Source organism: Eumetopias jubatus, unplaced genomic scaffold (genome assembly GCF_037043125.1).
Source record: "Eumetopias jubatus isolate StellerSeaLion01/CBP00866 unplaced genomic scaffold, mEumJub1_p1.0 scaffold_14, whole genome shotgun sequence".
NCBI classification, from domain to species: domain Eukaryota; kingdom Metazoa; phylum Chordata; class Mammalia; order Carnivora; family Otariidae; genus Eumetopias; species Eumetopias jubatus.
Genome location: NW_028274820.1, coordinates 38,249,381 through 38,276,432, shown reverse-complemented (window position 1 = coordinate 38,276,432; position 27,052 = coordinate 38,249,381). Strand labels below are relative to the sequence as shown.

General features: G+C 40.2%; 1 protein-coding gene across 2 annotated transcripts in view; it reads left to right on the top strand.

The window, feature by feature from the left end:
• CALCR (calcitonin receptor) overlaps nucleotides 1-19,453 on the top strand; it is a 62,312-nt gene extending 42,859 nt beyond the window's left edge. For both annotated transcript variants that reach the window (XM_028120435.2, XM_028120425.1), the window contains 5 exons: nucleotides 5,110-5,170; nucleotides 5,256-5,322; nucleotides 7,655-7,873; nucleotides 8,579-8,620; nucleotides 19,211-19,453. In XM_028120435.2, coding sequence (XP_027976236.1) covers nucleotides 5,110-5,170; nucleotides 5,256-5,322; nucleotides 7,655-7,873; nucleotides 8,579-8,620; nucleotides 19,211-19,453 — 632 coding nt within the window. The remainder of the gene's footprint in view (nucleotides 1-5,109; nucleotides 5,171-5,255; nucleotides 5,323-7,654; nucleotides 7,874-8,578; nucleotides 8,621-19,210) is intronic.
• The last annotated feature ends 7,599 nt before the right edge of the window (nucleotides 19,454-27,052 follow it).

Below are 27,052 nucleotides of genomic sequence, written 5' to 3'. Positions count from 1 at the left end.
CCTTCACCTCTGTCTGCATATTTACAGTCTTCTTCTAGTCTTTCTGGTCTCAGAAACTGATCAGGGCCTAGGTCTTGTGAGGAATGATGGGACGCAGGTGGGGGCAGGAGTTCAGTCTCCAAGAGAGCTTGGTAGAAGCCCTTTAACAAGTTCATATGGATTATGATCAGCATGGGAGTCAGTGCAGAGAAGGAGGGGTGTGATTATGCATTTCTCCAAGAAACAAACCCAGCTACCAGATGGACAAATGTGCCCTGACTGAGAGAACATCTGATTAGACCCTCCCTTCAGTTTTATTTATCACCCTGTTTGTAGAACAAAGGAGAGTTTCACATTCTGAATTCTGTATCTCCTCCATCCAGGCACCACTTCCCTTCCTCAAAAACATTCCTTATCAATCCATCAGCAGGACTCCTCCAGTGAAAGGTCAGGAGGTAGAATCCCACCAAACAATAGATATAAATAACCTCATTGGACTCCAAGTGCAGCCTACCTGACACCACAGTGCATGGCAATGACTTTGAAAAGCCTGTGGTTGGTTGCTTAAACCATGGCTGCTTCTGTACAGATTGACTAAGGTAGGGTGTTGAGGTCGATGAGGCCACTCTAGAATTTCTCCCCTTACCTCAGGGGATGCTAAAGTCTAGCTCACTCTGATGGAAGGAAACTAGGTAGGTAGTGAGACAGGGAGAGGCAAAAAGCTCTGGGACAAAAAAAGCATGCTGCCTTACCAAAAAAAGACACATCCTGTGAACCTGCCATACCAGAAGAGGATCCTGATTGTAGAGCCAAAGTCTTGCCCTTATTCTCCACTGATAGGGTGACTGTGGCTCTGGGAGCAGAAGCTGTGGATTACTCTCAATTAAGCCTGCTCTTTAATGCAGCATTTTGCAGAGCCCCTAAAAATATTGACAGGAGAGGAAAGAGTTAATGAGGAGAGAAGATAATCCAAAAGCTTTCTGAAAACATCAACCTTTGTATTTAAATCCCTACTCAACAGGCATTGTCACCAACTGTATGGAAATATGTCTGGAAGTCATGTAAGTGACCTAAAATCGTTCACGGTCTACGCCAGGCCTGGCCCTATGCAATATTTGTTTCCATAACACCCTTCCTAACAGGTATATATGGATTTTAGCAAAACACATGACCCAAAACCAATAGGACAAATGTATAGTGGTGGGCTAGTGGGGCAGATATTTGGGGTATGTCATCAATGAACTGATGATGCTTTGTTTCTTTGGTTGCAAGTAACAGAGAATAAGATTTTCTAATTTAAGCAAAAAGAGAGAAATTATCAGAATCTAGAGTAGCTCATGCAAGTCAAGGGCTGAAATGGACCAAGGCTACTACAAGTGTTGTACACTGGGACTAGAAAACCAGGAGCACTCTCCTTCTATCTTTTGTCTCTGTTTGTTTTTCTAAGAATCTGTTTTAACCCTTCTCTTTCTCTACAGACCATAGATCACAGGGTCTCTGCTCCCCCAATCCTAATGGTCAATACAAGCTACCCCAAATTTTCCTGAGTTCACATTTTTCTGTTCCAGGTACATAAAAAGACTAGGTGCTTGTCTTTAAGTCCTAATTCTAAATAGCAGGGCAAGAGAATCTGATTGCTCCAGCTGAACTCAGGGGGCCAGCCACTGCTCAATGAATAATGGCCACGGACTTTGAGAGGGAGATTATCACATAGTGCAAACATGTCTGGAGATGGGTGACCCATCCAGAAAAAATGGGAGAGGGGTCTTTGTGAACTGGACAACCCATCTAGAATATACCCTAAACCACCTCACCACTGTTCCCCCACGACCCCCTATTCTGTTACCTTAATGATCCAGTGAGATTAGAAAGCAGGCTTGTGACTGTTCTACCAGTCTCACATCCAGTGCTGGGTTCTCTTGCTCTTCCTTGACCTCAAAACAGGTCAGAATACAAAGATCAAAATGGCCTTTTATTATTTTTTCTTTTAGCTGCAGCCTTCCACAAGAGGCTGATCTTACCTTTCCCTGACCTTCTCAGCCTCATATGTACCTTCTCAGAGATTTCTTGTCCTCAAAAGCTAATCATACCAGGAATCAACTGAATACAGTTCAATGCCCCCAGTAGTAATTCTGAACATCACAAGAGTAATGATTGGTGCTGGTCAGATGCCTTCCAACTGAAAACCTGAAAATAACATCCCACCCCTGGGCTGCCACACACACACACACCATTTCTGTCTGATATATTTTACTTATTTCCTTTAAAATAATATCTATGGCATATTTCTTATAATGGTTTTGACTATTCAAAAACATCTATCTGCCATACTCAGAAAATTTCCCATGGAGGAAAAAGGCTGTAAATTTATTCTTCCTGTGACATTCAGCAGAGATGAGGACACCCTGGAAGGAACAATTTATAACTACTCTTTCCATTCTGATGCATTGTGAATTAGTTATAAAACTTTTGACATCATCATAGACAGCTCGATGAAGACATCTGCTTAACACGCATAAACAATTCAAAGGGAAAAAGGAATAAGCTGTTCAGCTGTATCAAAAAGAAGGTAATAAAAATAAGTAAAAATATTTATGGGATACCTTAACCTTTCTTAATCAGAAAATACTTAAAACTTTATCAGAATGATTGAAGTGGGATCCTAAGGAGCATTGCACTCAGTAAGGTAAGCATGGAATCATAAATTTAAAAGAATGAGGATTTGCACTTCCCTCTAGACAGATTTTTGGAAAGACAGTCAACCAATATAGTTCTAAAATGTAATTATTTTTTAGCAGGCCAGACTTAAATCTATCTTTCTCTACCCCTGCACACATGCGTGTGCATGCACACGTTCCAAAATTCCATCCAACTCTTTACCATGTCTGGGAACAAAGTCGAGAGACAACCATGATGATGTGGTTTGAAGCAATAGTTCTGTCTCAGAACTTTGGGCAAGCATCATCTTTGGGTGAGAGGAAGACAGTGAAAAGTACAACTGAAATAACTTCTCAAGAAAAATAGTGTCACAGAATCTTTAAAGAATTTAATGGAGCAGAGAAGAAGAAAAAATTTCTACTGGATAATATTTTTATTGTCCTTTTGAAATCATTTTCACACCTAAAAAGTATGATAGGTCCTAAATTTTATGGTACCATGAAATAAGGCATAACCTGTGCTTTGAAAAGAGTCTGAAAGTGGTACGGCAGATTTGGCCCAAGAAAGCTATGTCCTAAGTTATAACTTTGTTTGCAGGTGATGTACATTCCATCCATTCATTTCAGCTGTGAATAATATTACCCACTCCAGGATCTGGAACAGATCCTAAAAATTATAAGAGACTTGAGGAACATCACCCTCTGGGAGAAAAGTACCCAGTGGTGCAATTCTTCCCAACAGAAAGTGAAAGAAGTCTTCTTTCGGTAGTTACTCCCTTATAAATCTGCACGGGGCCACTTACTAGTTGATTTCTCTCAAATCGAAGCAACTTCAAATAGTGAAGTTTAGTTCTCTAAAAAAAATCATTTATTTTACAACCCTCTCCAGATTGATTCTTCGCCTTGCTCGTTCTCCTCTTGTTATAAATCAAAGAAGGAAATTCCCCCCCGTGGACTTTTACAATGAACACATAGAATTTATTTGGTCCCCCTAAAAAAAAGAAAAAAGAATCCTAGGGAGAAGGGATTATTTTTACCCTCCCCAACTTCAGTGGCAGGAAGGGCCGTTATGGCCCTTGGTGCCTGGGGGATGAGAGGAAGAGAAAGGGTAAACAAACTGCATCAAAAGCAGCATCATGGCTAGAGCAAGGCAAAGAACGCCCGGGGGAATGAGCAGATACAGGGTCAGCACTCCTCTGTGCATTAGGGAACACATCTTCCTCTCTACAAAATGATGAGGTGGGAGGGGGATCTCCATATGCTTCTTCTGCTGCCTAATTCTAAAACGTGTGTTTCAGAATAAATCAAGAGAATGAATTTCTGTTTCTAAAACCCAAGTGGGGAAATGATACGTTAGAACTGCTGTGAATAAAACACAATTATGTTTTGTGTAAAGAGTCTAACTCAAAATTCTCTCAGGCCAAGCATTTAATCAATGGCCCTATTGAATTATATGCTTCATGGGTTAAGAAGCTGAGGTTGTTCTCATGTGAAAACTCAATATTCTGAGGCATTCTCTTTCTGCATATAATTCACAGAAAATAAAAGTGTGGAGGTCTAACTCACTTCTGAGATACATTTCTTAATCCGATGATAATTTTAAAGGCTCTTTCTACAAATGTCTCGAGGAATATTCTGTTGGGCTGGGGTACATCTGAGAAAAAAATCATTTTGCAAGAATCACAACTTTATTCTAGATGACACTTGTAGAATGAAAAATGATTTTAAAAAGAGGGACCCTGACAGAATGTGTTGCTGGTAATGACCCCCATCGTTCCATTTATAAATTCAAAGTTGCTTTTTACTAGCACTTGGAGTTTAGTCAGGGAAGTAGATACTAAGCTGCCTTCAGAGAGGTTCTGCAGGCAGAACTTACAGAGGGTGGGGAATGCAGTTGTGCCCTGAAATATTCTTATGGAAAGAAAACGGGATCAATACACATGATATAAACAGACAGGAAAACAAAAAGCCTACAAGAAATACTGTGAACATCAACACGGCTTTCAGAGCAATCAGGCTTTTGTCTCCATAACCTGCCCCAGGTCACTTCCCTCCATGGGGACCCAACTCCTCTCTATAAGAGAGTCCATTTCACACGCAGTGAAGAGCTTTCTGGTCTCAACTAATAGTCATCGCCATCATCATCATCATCATTGTCATCACCATAGACATAACAATGGTATAATGGTTATAGTGAGAGTACTAAGGTGCCTACCATCCTGGATAATTTGTAAAAGGCTTTCAATTATCTGGATGTTCTTAATGAAACTCTGAAAACACATGATGTTCTAACCAAGAGACTTTTACCTGGTTTGACCACAAATAGTTTGTGTAAAAACATCAGGGGAGTATCTTGACAGAGATATTACAATTTGCCACTATTTTTGAAAACAAACGACCATTTTCCATGCAATCACAGTTGTAGCTTATGACCAAGAAATCAGGTGTGATTTCTGCTTTTTCACATTTTCAGGGTTCCCGCTGGTGCCAACCACTATCCATGCGATTACTAGGGCGCTGTACTTCAATGACAAGTAAGTATTTTGGTGGTTTTTAAGTGAACATATTTGTAAAGAAAATACATTTATATTCATGCATTCCCTCCCTCCTTTTTTTCAGCTGCTGGCTCAGTGTGGAAACCCATTTGCTTTACATCATCCACGGCCCCGTCATGGCAGCGCTGGTGGTGAGAATTGCTTTTTATTTATTTTGTTGTTGTTGAGAATTGCTTTTTAAATACATTATTAAGTGTTATCTCTTTGTGAAGAATTCTATAAAGATGGCTCTGTGTCGCATATGTATCGTAACTTCAAAATTAGGCTAATATAATGATGATCTATAATGAGATCATCTGTAACAACTCAATCTGAGGGTCTTCAAATGAAAATCTAAATTTTATTTAACACAGTTGGGGAAGGGGCATAAGTTCATTTCTACCCCCGCCATCACAAAAATACAGTTTTCTTTAAACAATGCTATACCTACATGCTCCTCCTTAAAGGTAAAGACCAAGGAGCTAAAGAATGGTAAGAAGATGTTACTGATAAAGAAAGTGAAAAATCAGCATCCCTCTGCACCTTTTTCCCTGGTCTCTGCCAAACAAAACCATCTCTCATTTCATCTTTGGTCCGTGAACCATCATTGGAACTACCACAGAGCATGCACTTAAAAGTATTTCAGGCCCTTCACATACATTGCCAGGCTGTTCCTAACAGCAACCCTTCAAAGTAGATACATCAGGACTACTTTAACTCATTAGGAAAACTAGACCCAAAGGTTCAAGTAAACTCACCCCAAATCACATGACTAGTAAGAAGTTGGGTTTGGGGAGAATATGACCATCTGCATCTATTTCCAAGCTCTTTGTTTTTACCCAAGGTTTACTCTATGGTAGCAAGCATGACAACCATCCCATTTATTATTTAGACATTATTTTTCCCACTAACCTCAAAGACAGTGTTTTTTCTTTGGGTAGGAATGAGAAAAATGAAAACAGTCTGAGTTGTATTGAAGAAGTATCCATTAGGAACCCATCAAACCAAGTCATCATCCAGCCTGACTTCCCACTGCCCCAGTCTCTCCAATGCACACTCTATTTCTTTTACCCTTCTCCAGAGCACTGATGGACGTACCAGCCCAACTGTCCAGTTATTTCCAGTACCTCATGAGAGTTTAATTATTACTAAAGGTCTCTTTCCTTTCTTGAGTTTTGGGGGCAACAATGTTTACTTCTATTCCGGGTAGAAAAATCATTCTAATAACTTAAAAATAAATCATCAATTAAATTTTAAAAACAACTTTGGTTTCAAAACTAATCTTCATAGTCAAAAGTAGTTTGGGACCTACCAGAATGGCTAATATTAAAAAAGTGTGACCATACCAAGTGTTGGCAAGGGTAGAGAACAACTGGAATTCTCAACTAGAACTAGAGGGAACATAAAATGAAGCCACTTCTTTGGAAAATAGTTTGGCAGTTTCTTATAAAGTTAAATATATGCTTACCATATCAACAGGCAGTTAGTTCTACTCCTGAGTACTTATTCAAGAGACACGAAAACATATGTCCACACAAAGACTTGTATACAAATATTCATACCATGTTTATTTGTAATAGTCAAATTGTGAAACCATGCCAATTTCCATCAACAATAGAATGAATAAACAAAGTATGTGTATTATCCATGTAATGGAGTACTACTCAGCAATAAAAATGAATGAAATGCCAGTGTATACAACATGAATGAATCTCACAGATACTATGTCAAACCAAAGAAGCCAGACACAAAAGAGAACATACTGTATAACACTCCACTTCTATGGTAATAGAAATTAGTGGTTGATTGAGGTGGAGGGGGTTGTTGACTGCAAAGGAGCAGGAGAGAACCTTCTGGGGTAATGAAAATGCTCTTTTCTTGTTTGGAGTGGTTGCTACCCAGGTACATACATTTCTCTAAACTTCTTGAATGTAAACTTAAAATCTCCAATTTACTGAATGTGCCTTATACCTCAATGAAGTTATTTTCTTTAAAAAATGTTATTAGAAAGAAGAGAAGGCTGGGTTAGCTGTCTCTCCTACATAAACTTTACAGACAAATTCTTCAGTCCTCATTTCACTTTCCATGAAGTGGTCCTGCCTAAGGGGAAAATCTTCATAATGAAATGACCAGAAAGCAAGATCTAAAAGTGTCATTTATGACTCTCCTTCATAAAAATCATAAAAATCAAAGTAAAGAATAAACCACCCCCATTGGAACTGAACCTAATATATTTACTTATACAGGAAAAAAATATTTTCTCATTTGGACAAAAAAAAAATGTTAATTCAGGTCTGGGGAGGGTCTTTGGTTATACGGATGCTTCCAGCAATGCTGAGTGAATTACACCACCTCACAGGCTGTCTGTCCCATCCTGTGGGGTGACATCTGCTCCCATGACGAGATAAACAAGAACCGAGGAAAGCAGGCATCCTTAAGTCGGCCTGACCTGGATGATTTGCTCATCACATTGCATCTTGGCAGGTCAATTTCTTCTTCCTGCTCAACATCGTCCGGGTGCTCGTGAGCAAGATGAGGGAGACCCAGGAGGCGGAATCGCACATGTACCTGAAGGCAGTGAGGGCCACTCTGATCCTGGTGCCCCTGCTGGGAATCCAGTTCGTCGTCTTTCCCTGGAGGCCTTCCAACAAAATGCTTGGGAAGATATATGATTACCTGATGCACTCTCTGATTCATTTCCAGGTAAAGAAGCCGGTGGTCTATTTATTCAACTATTTGCTCAGCTAGTTGACGTAGGTGAAGCATTTTCCAAGGCCCATCTGTGATCGGAAGGACCTTTTCAAATAGATGTAACCTGGAAGGGATACAGCTTCTCTCTTTCTCATTACCTGTTTCTCCCTTTTTTTTGAATCTCAAAACTAAGGAAGGAAACAGGGGGAGTATGAGCTTTGAGAAGACATCTTTCTGAGGACAAATATTTGTCCAGGGACGGACCCACTGCACAGTACTGAGTACTGAGGACAGAATTTCTATTCCCACTGTCCTTTCGAACTTTCCTTCCCCTTTCCGGTAGTTTGAAGGCCACATTTGTTTTTCCTTCATGAAGAGGAGTTTTGAAGATCAACATAACCAGTGCCAATCAGTTTCCCAACCTGGATTGCTAGCATCATAGTCACCAATGCCATGAAAACACAGGGCAGAGAGGCAGATGTTCCTAACGGTCATAAAAGCTGCCACTGGACCCCAAGCTGGAGCTACATTCCTCTTAAACTAGAATATTCTTATAGTGAAACACTGAATATGAGTGCGCTAGTAATCGCCTTTCATTGAACCTTGACTTGCTAGTGCAATAGCAAATGTTCCTCTCTGGGCTGTTATTTGTATTGATTCCTAAACAACATAACAACCCAAAAATAACTTCAGTTCTATTTTTCCTCCTCTTTTTAGGGATTCTTCGTCGCCGTGATCTACTGCTTCTGCAACAACGAGGTAAGCATGCATTTCACATAATACCATCACTTGTTGATATAAAGCCAGCACTTTACAGTTCCCAGAGGGCCTCTGGACACATTTCATTTGCTCTCACTGATGCAGTTGACCTCGCGGGGTTTCGTGACATTCAGGATCGTGTATTTTTCTACTACTTCAAGCCGAATGTTATCTGTGTTTCTATGGGAGAATTGCAGATATTACCCACACGGGCAGCTATGTTCTGATTTCCTTGGATGGCACCTTAAGCTAGTCAGTCCCTTGAGTAGCAAGAGTGAGAGCTATTCTGGATTCCCATAGAAAGAGAAGTCATGCTGCCATCCCTTTGGAAGACCCAGCTCCTCACTGGGACGGAGTCAGTATCCAACCAGTTTGTACTGGTTCACTGCATCTTGTCCCACTCCTTGGTGCCAGTGTCATACCATGTCTTTGACATTGCGACAATCCCCTTGAAGTTAAGACCCCAAAAGAATTCTCAAGTAAGTAGTTTAATATCTGAATATTTAGCTCAGTAAAATCTAGGGATCCATATGGCCAGTGTTGTCAGGGTGGGGTTAGCCAGAGTTCCCTTTCTTCCAATGAAATCTTCTTGCCTGGGACCCCAACTGGTGAAGCAGAAACATGGAGCTGCTTACTGTCATTGAGAATGCAAACAGGAGCAGCCACCGTGGGAAACAGCATGGAGGCTCCTTGGAAAACTAAAAATAGAACTATCCTATGATCTGGTAATTCCACTGCTGGGTATTTACTCAAAGAATATGAAAACACTAATTCAGAGAGATACGTGCATCCCTAATGTTCATTGCAGCATTATAATAGCCAAGATATAGAAGCAGCCCAAGCATCCACTGATAGATGAATGGATAAAGAAGATCTGGTGTATACATACAATGGAATATTACTCAGCCATAAAACAATGAAATCTTGCCATTTGCAACATATATGTTAATTATACTTGAATTAAAAAAAAAAGTGGAGCTGCTTAAATTTTTACCAAAGAATATTCAGGGCTTCAATGGTTTGTATGCTCCCTCATTTTTCAGGTGAGAAATCTACTCCAGGAAGAACATGTGACTTGCACAATGTCACAATCATAGTTATATAACCAGGACTAGAACCCAAACTTCCTGATTCTTAATTAAATGAACTGACTCTTCCAACTGCACTGTAATATGTCTATGATTCCTCCCTGGAGCTTTGTTAGTATACTTTGTCTAGTTATATACCACATGAATTGTAATGTACAAGTATTTTTTATAATTTTACATTGATTCCTAGTAATAATAATACTATACCAAGGAAAATCACGTTTGGCTAAGAGATCAACAAACATAGGATTTTCCTGTTGCTAATTAGAAAGGTTTTCTAACTAGAGTCAATTGATATTTAATTGATTCTATACTCTTTATTTCTTGAGGTAAACAGGGAGCACCTATAAGATTTTGCTGTTCTGTGACCTATTATTTATCTCCAACCTTGTCACTGCATCACAAGACTTTTGTCGCTCTCATTCTCCTTTTTAATTGGCACATTTTATTCCTCCCTTCATCCATTCCTCCATAAACTCATCCCATCACTCAGCAGAAATATACTGTGCATTCACTCTTGCTAGGGGCTAGACTGAAGGCCTGGGATAGGAATGAAAAGACATCCTTCTGCTGCCAGCTATTAAAGTCTCTTTGTCTTTTTCTTTGTTTTAAGCACAGCAAAAGCTAAATAAATGCCCTAGGGCTCAGGGCATCTCATCTTTCTATCAATTTCTGTGAATGTATATCTCTGTCCTTTGAGTTGTTTCAGGTGCCATACAAATAAATTTTTCCACCTAAAGGTGTATCTATATAGGGCTAACGTAAAAATTAGGTTCAGAAGGGGCATACCTTGAAAACACGAGAGGATTGCAGGCATTTGTAAAGATGCCTCATTTTTTTTTTTTTTAAATGCCTCATTTTTAACTATGATGCTGTCTTTGGAGCGTCAGGCATAGGAAGCAAGCCAAGAAGTCCTAACAATTGAATGTTTCTAGTTCATTTGAGTACGATATCTCCACTTTTCGAAGTCAAGAAACCATCTCTCTTTTAATTAAGATTCTGTTACCAGGGAAAGCTACAAGTGTGACGTTTCTAATAAGATAGAAATTGTGTACTGTGCCAAATGTAACCTCACAGCGCCATGAGTTTTAGGCCTGCGGCTCTCTGCCCGGCCTTCTGTGAAGGTGCCATCTACACCCCCGAACCTGGCAGGACACGCAGACCTGCGGGATGCCCTTGCAGCTGCAGCCGCCCCAGAGCAGTGCTTGGGCTTTGCTGGCAGCACACTGAGTTTTAGCAGAGGTCTAGGGGGCTGAAATGGCAGTTAGACGGTGCAGATTGACGTTTTCATTTTCATTTTTTACTGGTATGTTATCAGTGATTCCCATTATGAAAATGGATCAGAGAGTCGACAGAGAGACTAGAAGCAGGGAGGAATTTGGAGAATGACAGTGGTACGAATCAGGAAGCGCCCATGAGAGCACGCTTATGGGTCACATATCTCCTACACGTCTTCCAAGAGTGTGGACATGGACCACCCACACCTTTCAGTAAATTATTAAGTATCTAAGGGACCTCAAAAAGATGATGGTGGCTCTAAAGATGCCGGGTGGTTCCAAGCTGCAGCTTAAAAAGTGAGAGAGCACCAACAACACAGTGGATATTCTCCCTTTTCATGTCTCCTGCCATTGTCCATGCATTGTGGGTAAAATCGTTTGTCGATCAAAGTAGCATGATCAGAAAGATCTCAATTTAACAGTAACAGATTGGAGTGGATAGAAACTACAACTATTTTTCTTTGTTGTAACTTATCCTGCTTTAGAGGGCCCATCCCACCAGCTTCTAAGAAACAGCAGTCTCTTTCTAGAAAATATTTAGTTGCAAAGCCTTTATCCAAAGGTGCGGTTGGTAGCCCCTGCTGACCCTCAGGTGGCTCCCCTCACTTCTGAGGAGCCGAGAGATCCTTTGACTGTGTAGCCTCCTTGGCCAGGCCCCAGCCCTGTTCTGCTACACCAGTTCTCTCTTCCAAGCCACCCGAGGAGCCTACAGAGTCAGCCTCCTTTCTTCACGCTGTGAAGGGCCCATGAATCTCTTCAGCACATGGCATAGCCATGACTATGAGAAGAGAAAGACTTGCTCTGCTGGGGTGTTTCTATCCTTCTTGCTTTCTGTTTCTCCCCATTTCCCCAGGTATTTCCATCATGAAGGGGAAATGCAAGGTTATTTGTGTTTCTGTATAGCTCTCTCCTCTTCCTTTTGGGATTGGAAGGGCTTTGTACTCACCACTGTTCCTTCCAACTGCAGGAGACTCTCTCTATGTCATATCTTGCATGTTCTCTATACTCTGGCTTTTAGTAAAATTCTATTTCCAGAGTAGTATGGTTTTCACTTCATATGCAAAGATAAGCTTTTCTACTTAGAAATTTTTTTTTGTCACTTAATAAAACCTGGTTTTCAAAGCTGTTGTCCTTCTAGAGACTCAAGAAAGTCAGCTTTGAGACTCAAAGCAAAGCAATGATTTCTTTTTTCTAGACCAGTATTCCCAAACTTTAGTGTGCATCAGAATCGCCTGGAAAAGTTTGTTAAAACATAGAGTGCTTGGCCCCTCCCAGAAGAGTTTCCTCTTCAGCAGGACAGGGATGGGCCCTGAGAATTTGCATTTCTAACAAGTTTCCAGGTGATGCTGATGCTGCTGATCAGAGAACATACTTTGAGAACCTACTCTAGACAAAATCTAATTTGTTCTTCAAGCAATGAATGACCTTGACTTAATGAATGAGGGAGTTACAGGGGAATGTTATTTAGGAAATACAATAAATATTTTGAAAAATATTAACCTTATTATAGATGCTATTTATTTATTGTTGTCTTCTAGAACAGGAAAGCTTCTACAGACATAGAAGAGTACATAGTGAAAAGGAATTAGAAAGCCTTGATCTTATAATCACGAAGTACGTAATTTACCTCAAACTGTAGGGCATGTACATTCTGTAAGATAAAGACCAATAAAGATAATGCTCCAAAAGGGTGAAAAAAATATCAGTGACAACTTTATGAATAATATTCAGAAGTACCCCTCAGCATCTAATTAACGGGGCTTAATAGGGATTCCGCTTCAGAAAGTCATATAAAAGCATTTAAAGCATACTTCCAAGTGGATTTAAAGTGTTTTTAAAACTTGTGATCTTTAATCTTAAATTTAGATTGCAGCAGGCCGGTTGAGTTGTGGCATCAGCAAGTGAAGGTGTGAGGGAGCAGGTCTGAAAATCTTGCTATCCATTGACTCAAAACTCCTGGGGGTAAATCCCACCTTCCATTCAACAGTGTATAACTGCTGGTGCTTATACTGAACTTCAAGAAAACAAAGGCCAAAGATAAAAGCTTTCAAGTCCAGCCAAAGATTCTGACCTGATTTTCTTTTTCACAAATGTAGAAACTGAGGCCCAAATATACCAACCTAATATAGATGGTTAATAATAGAGCCAGATGCAATAATTATGTCTTCATCAGACCAGGGCTCTATCTTTTTAAAGTTGGCAATAAATAAGTTGATATAATTAGGGAAAATGTAAAGTGATCTGTGTTAATTGCTTTTATAATGTGGTGAATCTATATAATTCAAAACTTTGTATGTTATATTTATCACATTGGCAACTCCTAACATTTCTGATGCTTTTCAGGAGCAATGAGAAGTCTCTGTTTTTTTCAAACAGATTCAATGCCGTTATTGTAGTGATCAAAGCAGCATCAAGCTCAACCTGTGGTATTGTAGGAGATAATTGCCCTATTAAACTATAATTATTCAAGTGTCTTTTACATCCAGCTAAAGGCCTATTCTTATATGTGTGGTTTACAAATTGAAGCAGACTGCCATCTCCACACAAAAGAATAGATTATAATTCAGGAATGCAATTATAGAAGCCTATCAACATTTCTGTAATAATAATATTAAAAACATAAAATAGGCCTCAAACCCTTTGGCCTCATGCTGGGCAGGATACTTCATTAATATGCATGGATACTGCAATGGGGATTATTTTATAAGAACAGGTGAGGAGAAACAAAGACTTTTTTTTTTTTTTTGGTCTGCTGGGCACTTTTACAAACTCACTCTAAACTTAAACTGTCTGCTTTGGAATGCCTGTAAATATCTGTGTAAGTTTTAGCTATAAAGACAGTGTTGGTATTTGAGAGATGCTGAGTCCATGGAAACTATCAGTTCCCTTTGTCTGGAGACATCGCTTCTCCAAAAATATGCTGAAGCAGTATATTTCCTAATTCCTCAACAGGGCATTTGATGGTTCTAAATTATAAACCTGGCATTTAAAGCATTTAAGGACCTACATTTAATAGACAGTACGACCCAAATAAAACCATGCCATCTCTTGACTAGTCCCAACAGAAAAATAAATTGTACAGAAATCCAAAAGAAATCCAGGAAGCAGCAAGCCCAGGCCATGGAGCACTCTGTGGAGACCTAGTTTAGAATGTATGAGCTCAGAAACTATGTGTGTCATTGAGAGGTCTTTGTATTTTCTTAGCACCACCACCCTTCAAAAAGAATGTGACAGAAGAGTTTCATTTTTGTCTGAAGACTTGAGGTCAACATCCTGCCCTAATAACAGTACAGTAATAGCAATAATAACAGTAGCCTCCCTGTATGGTACTTTAAAGCTGAGATGCCACTTTGATATATAGTGTCACAATTTAATCCTTCCAACAGCACGGTGAGGTAGAAGAGTTGTATTGAAGAAAGGAGTCTCAGAGAGATTAACTATCCTACCCAAGATTACAAGGCTAATGTGGGCAGAGTGAGTTTCTTGACCCAAAGTTCGGTCCTTCTTTTTCATGGCATTGAATGAGATCCAGTGAAATGATGCTGTAGATGGAAAAAGAACAGAAAGGTGGTGTGGTGTTACCCAGTGAGTCTTCCTTTCCCACCCAGCTGGTTGCTCAGGCAATACGACAAGTACCTGCTTCTGATCATTTCCAAAAGTAGCAACTCATTGGAGCTCAAGAGCAGTTCCCAAAAACACACACCATGGCATAAGAGAAGATCTAGAGAAGACCAAGCGACAGTTGTAGATGATCTAACACCCAGTGGCTTACAGTTCACCTCCAGAAGGAATTCAAATTCTCAAAAAGCAATGATTCTAGGTCTCATATCAAAACCCAGTGTTTCATGTTTGCATGAAAGAAAATTTTAATTTCTTCATTAGGCTTGCCCCAGATGCTTTCAGCTCCCCACCCTAGTACCACTGGATACCAGTGCACTAATTATGGTCATTAGTGATCATTTTCTTGGCTGAAAGAGTTATGAACTCATTCTAGAATGGATGTTGACAAGCAGTCAACAAGTGTTTGTTAAATAACTGCTATATGCCCAACAGCATGGCATGTTCTGGGAATATAAAAATGAATGAGACATGGTTCCTGCTTTTAAGAATTTCCCCATACAGGAGGAGAGAGAGACATACCAAGTCACGATGAGATAACGCAGTAAGAGCAATAAGGAATATAGGTTACTGCAACAAGAGCATAGAAAAGAGACTCCTGACTCTTCATCAGGAGGTCAAGAAAAGTTTCCTGGAGAAACAGAGTTGAGTCCTGAAAATCAAGTCTTGACATCAGTGAAGGGTGGGAGAGGGCCATTCCAGGAGAGGGAGTGGCATGAGCAGAGAGGCCTGATGGGAAGAAATGATATAGCTGGTGGAGACAGACAAGCAGTTGGTTCATTTTGGAGAACTCAGGTCAAGGCTGTAAGTGGCTTAAAACCACTCTGGCAGAGAGATGAGCCAACTCAGATAAAAGCAGCAGAATGATGGGAATTTTCCACTCCTGCCCCTGATAGCAGCTCTGTGCCTGGTGTCTAAGTGCTCTTACAGGACCCAAATCCCTTCTGTATGTGCCTGGCCGGGTGGCTGAAATGGGGGCATTACAGGTAAACCACTAAAGGACAAAACCATCAGACCAAGATTTCAGGTCATTTTGGGTATGGACTGAATTCCTCCTGAAGACAATAACACTGATCAAGTTCCGCCCATTTGGAGTATGTCACCCTACTGCTGGTTTTTTTTGGTTGTTGTTTATTGTTATGTTAATCACCATACATTATATCATTAGTTTTTGATATAGTGTTCCATGATTCATTGTTTGTGCATAACACCCAGTGCTCCACGCAGAACGTGCCCTCTTGAATACCCATCACCAGGCTAACCCATCCTCCCACCCCCCTCCCCTCTAGAACCTTCAGTTTGTTTTTTTAGAGTCCATCGTCTCTCATGGTTCATCTCCCCCTCCGATTTCCCCCCCTTCATTCTTCCCCTCCTGCTATCTTCTTCTTCTTTTTTTTTCCTTAACATATATTGCATTATTTGTTTCAGAGGTACAGATCTGTGATCCAACAGTCTTGCACAATTCACAGCGCTCACCATAGCACATACCCTCCCCAATGTCTATCACCCAGCCACCCCATCCCTCCCACCCCCCACCACTCCAGCAACCCTCAGTTTCTTTCCTGAGATTAAGAATTCCTCATATCAGTGAGGTCTTATGATACATGTCTTTCTCTGATTGACTTATTTCACTCAGCATAACACCCTCCAGTTCCATCCACATCATTGCAAATGGCAAGATGTCGTTCCTTTTGATGGCTGCATAATATTCCATTTGTATATATATACCACATCTTCTTGAACAGCAGTAGCCGAGCTCAGGAAGCCGGTATGTGCACGAGCACATTGTTTCAAATAGAGAGAATAAATGGACCTAATCCTTTAGACTTTGTCTTCTCTTTGTGTCTTGACCTCTAGACAGAAATGTCTCAGAGGGTGAACAAACCAGTCAATGCTTAGTTATTCAGCACCAAATGTAGATAAACTGTCCTAATTGCTTTTCTTCTTTACTGTTTCATTCTTCCTCATCTCTGCCTCTTCTTTTCCTCCAATCCATCCCGTCCCCTCTAGCTGTATTACATCTTCCATTTGTACCTCATCCATGAAGATGCTTAGGAAACCATAGGAGGCAAAACACATGAATCAATTTTCAACCAGTAAATAGCCCTAATAAAGAACGAGGCCAGATAGCAGCCTGAAGGTGCCAGACTGTCATAAGGGAGATACCTGACTCTCTCAAATCCAGCCACATGGACTGGAAGAAGCTTGGAGGTTGGGGGGGGGGCGGGTCAGGATGGGGAGAGAATAGGAGAAAAAGTAGGGAGTTGCTGCTGCTATGCACCAACACCATACGAGGTGACTCAGATAGCCTCAGTAAATCCTTGCTCATGACTCTGAATTCGTGTCCTGATCTCCTTTTCACAAGGAGAAAAGTCTAAGAAAGAAAGAAAAAAAAAAAACATGCAGGAAACAAGCTGGGACCCAAACCCAAAGAGTACAGTCTTTGGAGCAGATGCGTCAACACTTAATGCTCTCATCCTGCTGATGCAGGGACCACAAGAAACAAGTCCTCTTTTCAGTTCAGCTCTGAACTTGATGGTCAGCTCTCTACAGCGTGTGCTGTGGCCAAGCAGCAAGGTCAGGAGCGGCACGGGCTTCCCCTGGCCTGGTGGGTCCACCACATTCCAACTGTCTGACCCTGGACACATTACATCACCTCAGTCCCCGTATGCAAAGTGAAAGGAACAGTAGTCGTTAAATCAACAGGATTAAATGATTTCATACCAATGGAGAGCTTGGAAAACGGAGGGCGCATGGTAAGCCCTCAGTAAACAACAGCGCCGGCTACAGCTTTTCATGCCTTCCTCGGTCCTCTGTACATCTTTTGTCAACACAAGGTTCGGCTGTGTGGCACACAGCTCGACCATGGCACTTCAAGTTTTGGTCTTGGTCTTTTTTTTTTTTTTTTTTGACAGAGAGAGACGCGAGAGAGGGAACACAAGCAGGGGGAGTGGGAGAGGGAGAAGCAGGCTTCCCGCAGAGCAGGGAGCTCGACGCGGGGCTCGATCCCAGGACGCTGGGATCATGACCTGAGCCGAAGGCAGACGCTTAACGACTGAGCCACCCAGGCGCCCCTCGGTCTTGGTCTCTTTTAAATGAAATTAGATAGACACACCTTAGAGAGTTCGCCCACACACTCATCACCTCCAAAAAAACACAAACACAAAACAGTGTGTTGCCGCAGTAATTCCAAATGATCAGATTACCAAGTTCCTCTGCCATTTGTCACCTTGAATTTAGTGGCTGCTCTGTTGTATGAAAAGGAACCTCCCAGTGACAAGTTTCATACCCTCTTGTCTTCAGTGAATCCTTGGACTGCTTTGCCTTTTTCTGCGTAAACTATTTTAAATGATGTGACAAATACTAACAATTATTTGGAAAGATTGTTCTGCTATGATACACAGAAAATGTATTTGCCACAGAAATTATTCAGCCTTCTATCATACATATAGCTTTATAAGATTAATAGGTTGGGCCATCATTTATATCTTCTTTTAGATTCATACAAATTTGGCTCTTCACAATTAACTTGTTACACACTTTATCTCATGTCATACTATTTCCAGATTCCCCCTCCTGTGCCCCCATAATGGTTAGGTCTTACATTCAAGTTTGGTAGCAAAATAATGAAAGATGTATTAATAAAGCGATGCAAATATTTTTATATAAAAGCTTGTCTCATATACTGACTGAACAACAGAAACTCAGGAATGTAGAGTAGATATTGTAGCAATAATCTCTAATTATTTTAGTCTTGCTCAGCTATAGAGAAAACCAAGAAGTTAAGAGACGACAGGGAAGATGAACTTAACGACTAATTAAATTCAATTCTGAAGAAAGCAGAGCTCCACAAGCAGTGTCACTGCCCGTGGAGTTCTTTTCCGCTGTGGTTATCGTCGTTTTTGTATTTAGAGCTTCCTGGCTTTAGCATCTTCTCCTTCTCTACTAAATAGTTTATCATATTTGTAAAGCAAGTTTGTTAAGTTGGTTTACATATTACAAGTTTTTTTTTTCCATAGGAAAGAGATTGAAATTTTATGCTTAAAAGCTTCGCACTCCATTAACCAGAGTTTTATCTGGCCCACCCCACCCCAAGCCCTGTCGGAGAAAGGAAAATCAACAGTATGAAGCCCTTATCATGAAACCCCCGAACTGTGCTGTGGTTTACGTGTGTGTGTGTGTGTATAAATATTTACATGACCAATAATGTGTAGGTTTAGATTAAAGCTTCTGCATTATCAGAGGTGGTAGCAGATAAGAACTTTTCAAAATTTTTTCCTCTGATAGGACTTGTACACCATATTGGGTAAAACCAAGGCAAATTTCATTCATTGGACAGAAGAGCTAAAGAAGAGATTTTTCGCTCAAAAGAGCAAACGACCTTGCCATTGGTAGCTTAGGCAAGCAACTCGTTTCTCCGACTTGCAAATTCTTCTCCCAAGATGGTATATTCCCCAACCAAAGCGTGTATACTGCACGGTCCTTTGGATTAGAATTACAACTCGGCCTCCTCTAGCCCCTGAGAAGCTCCACGAACTGTGCCCATAAGCTTGGCTCGGGTCGTTTCTGACAATTATACGACAACAAGGTTCCCTTTTCTCTTCCAGGTCCAAACCACCGTGAAGCGCCAATGGGCCCAGTTTAAAACCCAGTGGGACCAGCGCTGGGGGCGAAGGAACCCCCGCCGCCGCCCGGCCGCCGCCGCCGCTGCCGCCGCCGCTGCTGAAGCCGGGGACATCCCGGTTTACATCTGCCATCAGGAGCCGAGGAACGAAGCCGCCAACAACCTGGGCGAGGAGGGTGCCGAGGTCATTGCTTTGGAAATCATTGAGCAAGAGTCATCCGCTTGAATGTGAAGCTAACGCAGCATCGTGATCACTGAGCCTCCATTTCCTGGGAGACAGACAGACCATGCGTTTAAAGTGATCCCCATCCTCCCAGGAGCTGAGCATATCATTTGTGAAGAATTATTAAGTGAATTTGTCCATAGTAAATCTGGAGAAAGTTATCCTTGGTACTATTGCTGTGGGAGACAGTCTAGGAATGGGGTCTCCCACCGCATCCCTTGTGAACTCCATCTTTCATCCGGGACTGAGATGCAGATGTCAGAGTAATGCAAGCAAAGTATCCAAGAAAAACACAATTAAATTGACCTAGTTCAGAAATAGGGTGCTCCTTGTTAATCTTGAGCCATTTATAACTTTGAAAAATTAAAATCACGGTCACTATTTTTCTTTTTAACTCTAGACTTTGAATTAGAATATTTCTGTATTTGGCTATGGATCTGATTTTTAATTTTTTTATTTCAATCAATTCCGATGTTACTCAGATGTTTTACCATCCACACAATGTAAACTGCACAAATTACATGACCTCTGCAAGACCAAGTGGCTTTCTAATATAGAGATGACTAAGAAGGTGGGGGTGGGGGGAGAGACCTGCATTTGGCAGGAAGATGTAATGCTTTGAATGAAAAAAAAATTTAGAGTCAATTTGCTCAAAACATTAGATGGGCCAATTTGTTAATTGGTTTATTAATATCGTATGCTCAGTGTGGTTTTGGAGAATCCTGTCCATCGAACAGGCCCTAACTGCTGTGAGGAACTGGCCTTCACATTGAATGTGCTTTGGTCACTGACATTTATAAATTGGGAGGTCACAAAGAATCCATCACTAAATTTTTCACAAAACTGCCAAAAATATAATTTCTAGTGGAAGAGAATATTCTCTTTAAAGAGAGTTTTCCACTTTCTTAAGCTCCAGGATTTATAAAGCAAATTACTCTAAGGTTTATAAAGCAGATTACCTCTTGCCCTTGGGTGCTATCTAGCAGTAAAAGATAAATTTGTTTAAGACTGGTAATTAAAAGACTCCATATAAATCCATTAACTGCCTTCCACCCAGCTTCAAAGCTTAACAAGATCTCGGTCTTTTCCAGGAAGATTCAGTAGGGCTAATTAGAAATCAGTTTGTAGTTGACCTCTTGTTTGCTGCTATTAGCAAAACAGGAGGACGAAAAGTAACTGTTATGAGTTGAACCATCTACCAGTTCATTTAAAATGAAAGTAGAGGTTCTTATTAAAACCCAATATTATATTCCCACATCTCTCCTTACATCCTCAGTATAAAATCTTCAAAAATCCCTGAATAAACCAGTTCTCATTACTGGCACCTGAAGTTCATTTGTGGATTCGCAACAGTAATCAGAGTTACCATCATTTGATTTTGTGCTAAATGGGGAGATCCATCAAAACCCTCCAAATCTCAGATCTCATCTATGTCGATGCCACTGCCTTTCAGAGGTGATTTAGTTGTGGAAAAACAAAAAGTCAATTTGTTCTGGTTTCATATTTAGTGCACCCAAAGAAAATTATATTCCTTCATTGAAAATGTATTTTGGATACTAAAGTGGCTTATGTCTCCTTTACTGAATGTAAGGGAGGAACTGAAAAGAAGGTATTTTTCCAATCACAGTGTTTATGTAGTGGTGTTCCTATTTTCGTTTACAAATGTGGAAAACAGAGTATTTGAGGCAGCTCTAGTACAAATGTGATAATATATTGCTAAATATTCTAGACATTATTGTGCTATTATAGTAGGGGCTGACGAAACAACACAGCTTACCATAGAATTATACATAGTGCCAAAATGATGTGAACTGCTTACGCTATGTATATGTATAAATTAATACAGAGTATGTTAAAAGCAAAAAGATGTATATGTGCATATTTTTCTAAAGAAATATATTCTCATCTTTCATTCATTCATCTTGTCTCCTGCTCATTCCATGTTCGTTTTTTCATTTCAGTCACGGGCAGCTAACATCTCATTTAGTTTGGGTAGCAGGAGGGGGAATGATAATCCAGAAGTATAGGTTAGAAAACCATATGCAAAAACATCGAGGTTATTGTCTTTGTCAGTGTAATCATCTTACATCTTCAACTTTACTGTAAACTCCATAGCACTGTTCTCATACCCTTGATAATGCAAAAACCACACACAACTGTTGATCTCTACTGTGTAAGTTTTGGAAGCACAGCAAAGAAATCTAGGGCAAGAAGTATCACATCCTTTTACTGTTCTTGACTTTTATTTTCCTTCATTATTCTGGGACCAGACTTGAACTGTCCAACATCGCATCAGATCATTAGAATTGTTACAATCATTGATTTTTAATATAGTCTGGGAGAGAGACTAAGGTGGGATAAAAGACAACTAATTAAATGTCATTAGAATGCATAAAGGCCACTATTGGAAAGATTTTCAGATCTGGAAAGCATGAAATGGAAAAAGTGAGGATTAAATGAGAACTGTGATAGGCTAATAAAGGAGAACAGGAACAATTTGTAGGTTCTGCACACTATTCAACTCTTGTCCTCGTGAGAGCTGGAGAACTTTTTCAGAAAAGATACATAAGGGCTACATCTTTCCCTTTATGTCCCAGTAGGCAATACAGATAGATATTATTACCCTTGTGATCTTGAAAAACAAAAGTAATTTTCCATCGTACCATAAAATCTGATTCTTCAAGAGGGCAACTTGAACTTAGATGGTCAGTTGCCCACCTGCTTTGATCCCTACTACAAAACAGGCCTTCAGTACACACAGATATCATGGTTCTTGAAAGAGGGAAAGAGGTTGAAAAAGAAATGAGGGAAACACTATCATCATGGAGTTCCAACCTTGCTCGTTCATTCATTCATTATCATTGATTCAACAGACATTTCATACACTTTTCATTTAGCTCCACAACAAATATTTATTAATAGTAGTTATCATGGCAACGTTTCTTTGCAGTAGTGACTGCTTCTTTCCTGTGTCAATGGTACAAATCAAAACCTACTAAGTGAACCATTACCCTAAAACCATAACCGCTGATATCTTTGGAGTGGGAGAACGAAGGGACCCATGTAGTTGGAACTGGTAGCTGAATGTGACCTTTCCTCCTTATTAATGCTCAGTAGGACAGCTCAAGTTATAAGAAACATTCTCAGAACAAGATCTCTGCATAAACACTTAGCGAGGACTCATTTTCATAAGAACAAGGTCTAAAACAGCGATTCTTCCATTGACTAGACTACTATTCAACTCCTTATTGGGGGAGTTAACACTTTAGAGTTTAAAATAAGTTATAGATGAAGAAGGGAGATCAGAAGCCATATTTAGAAAAGCTATCAGGTAAACTCAGAAGGAAACTCCATTTACTATTTTGAGAGGGCAGACAAGACGCCTCACTCCTAGCTTAAGCTTACATAAAATTGATTTTAGTGAACTAATCCATAGATAATTTACGTGTCTGCAGGGGGGCAAAAGAGGGGGGAAACAATAACTGGAAACATAAAAGAAAGAATGATATGTGCTTGTGAGAATCAAGCAAAGTGGAAAAACCACATTTGAAAAGTAAGAACTATCCTTCTGATTATTTTTGTTCTTCTGGACATAGGATTAACATCTGTTTACTACCTGTGAATAATATGAAGCATTGAAGGAGCAAAAACACAGTCTGACTCAGGTCAGGAAGACTTTCTAATAGCAAGTCTTCCTCCATTTGGATTAGTGAGCATCTCTGAAAGATTTCAGAGATTTTTCCATTATCTTAAGCATTGACCAGCCAGGCCCTCAGGTCACTGATCAGACTTACAGAAATTTCCACTTACAGAAATTCAATGCCTTCTCTCTAACTTTCCAGAAACCCTCTTGGCTGACTGACCAGCAATGCCGCTGCGTGTCACTGCCATCTCCTCTACTTAAGAGACTTCTTATCTTATTTTAATTTGGAGAAATTTCTTCCAAACAAAATCTCAGAGTAATACAAGTGAAATGCTGAGTAGAAATTCAGTGAAACCAGTTGAGATGTCCTTAATGAGGGGAGGAAAGAAAATACATTCAGAATAGACCAGGAAAACAGTGTCCATCCACCCCTGCCAGACTGGCTAATCAAGGCTAGTGTACCGGTCTTACACAGATGCCCTGCACCCAAACATACACCCAGCTGCAAACCCCTGACATGTGCACACAGCACTGTGGGTGGCTACTCTCAGGGCTGCAAGCATTTCCCTCCTGTGCCCAAGCATGACAGCTTCTGAAAGCTGTCATCACAAGAGGGGTACTGTCATGGGGGTTAGTGTTATGGAGAGCATCCCTTAAATAGAGATGAGTTAAGAAGAAAAAAAGAAAGGAACTCCAATCATGGAAACACCGTAGGCAATATGAATAGACTCCTAGACACTAGCTTACTTCTCTTTGTAACAACTGAACCCGTTCTAATCCCCATTTTAGTGATGAGAGAACTAAGTGAAAGAGAAGTTAAATAAAGCACTCACCACAGTCACACAATTAGTAGTAAGTGGCTGGGCTAGGATTTGAATCAAGAGTACCCATTGCCCCTGCTTTTTAAAATGCCATCTTGGTTGGGTGGTTGCACCATCCTGTCTCTCAGAGTGAGACCGCTCCCCTCTTAACTCTAAAGGACACCAGATCATTGTCTCCTGTTGACTGAGAGGATAGAGGTTGTTTGCAACATGTATCCCTTTTGGTCCAAAATTAACTTAATGCGTGCTCCATAGATTCCTTCAAAAAATGAGTGGTCTTTAGATGAAATTCAGCCTTCTATAGCTTAAAGGGTTTCTGTCTATAGTGATGACGTCTTTTTCTACCCAGGGATTGTTTTTCACACACAGTGCTGGTTTGCAGCTTTTTCATTTCAGATGTGGTCTTTGTGCAGACATTTGGGAGACAAAAACATGCTCTGGGAAACTCTCAGTGGACACCCCAGGCCTAACTTGAGGCCCGCAGCAGAGCTGAAGAAGGGGAAGGAAGGCTGATTTTAGCAATGTTTGTAATAAGACTTCCTGATTTTCAAGAATGGAGGCCTGCACAGAGAGGACAATAAAGACCATGAACATGAACTCACCCATGGAACTAGGTATCAGGCAGAGTGGAGAAGGAAAAGGCTCGAGGAACTGTAGGGCCAGCCAAGGGGGCAAAGTAGTTAGGGCGCCAGCTCCAACTCCAGAAATCAGCCCTGGAGAAACCACAGAAACAGAGGGCACACATGCATTTCAGGAATTAGCATTTAAAGGGGAAAAAAAGGAAAAGGAAAAAAGAAATAAACAAAAATGAAAAACTCTAGGTTTCTCGAATGAGTGGGTACTTTGAGGAGAGAGGAGGGGGTCTAGACAATGGCTGGAGGCCACGGCAATAAAGCATAGGACAGAGGAAAGAGTTTTATTGTGTTCTGCTCTTCACCTTCTCCAGGCTCTGGGACCTCCCCTACAGCCACAGGCTGATCCCAGGGTCCACAGAATACTCTCAGAGCGGCACAATAGCCCTAAAGGAGTAAGGAGTTCATGAAAACAAGTAAGTTTGCACTAAGCTGCCACCCTGGACAACCATTCCTGCCCTGGGTTTCTTCTCCAACCCCACAAGACTGGTGTGTTATAACCTGGATGGGGTGGGGAAGGGAGGGTCTTATCCCAGTGCTTCACACCAGCGGCCAGGTGTAAGAGTTCCTGTGGAGTAGCAGCCCAGGAAAGTATCCAGGATACCCCAAGGTGACTTGGTCTTTACCCTGGGACCCACTCCCTTCATTCTCCTTAAATTCACCAGATCCACAAAGCCATGGCTTGGCCTTTGGCCACTCCTCAAGAGACATTAGAGACCAATTACTCCAAGTCAGAAGCTCATAGGCCAAGACAATTAGACGTATCAGGAATACAACCATTCCCAAGGAAAGCCAACAAACTAAACAAAGTCTACAATAAGCCAGCATGATTAGGAAAGGCTGATGAAAAATTCCAAATAAGCTTGAAAACATATATTGGAGGACATAAGGAAAGATTATTAGCAATACAGAAAGGAACAATAAATAATACAAAAGAACCCGGGGGAATACTGTTTATGAACAAATGTAATAGCTGAAATAAATCACTCTATGTGCAATAATTACAATGAATAACAGTTAATTAGTAGGATGGACACAGCTTTTAAATGAATTAGTAAGAAGATATGATTAGGAATCTCCCCCAGAGGAAGCGGAATGAATAAAGAAATAGACAACAGAGAAGATAAAAAATAGAAAACAGAGTTGGAAGTACCAATGTGTAGACAACAGGAGTCCCAGAAGGAGACCCAAAACATATAAATGGGGAAGGGGAAATATTTGAAGAAATATATTTTTTAATTAATTAAAGAAAGAGACCTCAAATAAGAAAACTCAAGTGTTAACACATAAATACCCCAAACTAAAATTCTTGTTGATATTGACAAGACTGGGGACAAGATCAACATGACAAGCAAGCAGGCTAAAGCTCTTCAGGGTTTTTTGGTGGGGGGAAGGGGAAGGACAGAGATTGGGATAATTAAGAGAGCAATATGGGTAAATAAACATGAATATGGGTCTTAACACGTGTGAAACAGTCTTAACCTAGCATTAATTATAATACAGTTGGTTGTGGTCACCAATTAAAACAGAGAATCTCAAATTAAAAAAAATAAAGCCCCACAATGTACAGGCAACAAGAGATACATGTAAAACAAAAAGAAAGTGAAAGACTGAAAATAGATGGGAAAAGTTTTAAAAGAAATAATTGAACAAGAAGATTATAGCCATCATAAATTCACATGCACCCTAAAATACAGCTTTAAAACACATCAATACTGAAAGAACTTCAGGAAGAAATATGTAATTTATCAATTGTAATTGATGATTTTTTAAAAGATTTATTTATCTGTGGGGGGAGGGGCAGAGGGAGAGGGAAAGAGAATCTCAAGCAGACTCTCCACTGAGCGCGGGGCTTGCTTTGGGGCTCGATCTCATGACCCTGAGATCATGACCCAAACTGAAATCAAGAGTCAGATGCTCAACTGACTGAGCCACCCAGGTGCCCCAATTGTAGTTGATGATTTTAACACACCTGCCTCAGAAACTGATAGGAAATAAAATGTTAGAAGTATTATAAAAATATCTGGAAAATACAATTACCAAACTCAAGCTATTGAAAATATATTAGCTAAGCTCAACAAAGAGGCACAGGAACTAGAATAGATGTCACATGTGTGGTATATTTAATCTCATGACTATTGAATGTCAACAACAGGAAAGCTCAAACAAACACATTCCTTTTGTGTATACACAGAATGTTTACAAAAACAGCCATCTTTAAGATCATAAAGAAAACCTCTATTAATTCCAAATGATTAATACCATTCAGAAGATCTCTGACCATAAAGCAATAAAATTAGAAATTAATAACAAAATTGTAGGTTCAGCAATCTGATGTTGGAAATAATATTTTAATATAACCCTTACTTTTACAAGAATATTAAAAATTATAGGATGGTGACTGTCTTATATTACTGTCATATTAGTTTTTAATTATTAATGCTATTTAGCACTACATCTCTAAATTTACAGAACATACTAAAGCAGTTCCTTGCAGGACACTTAA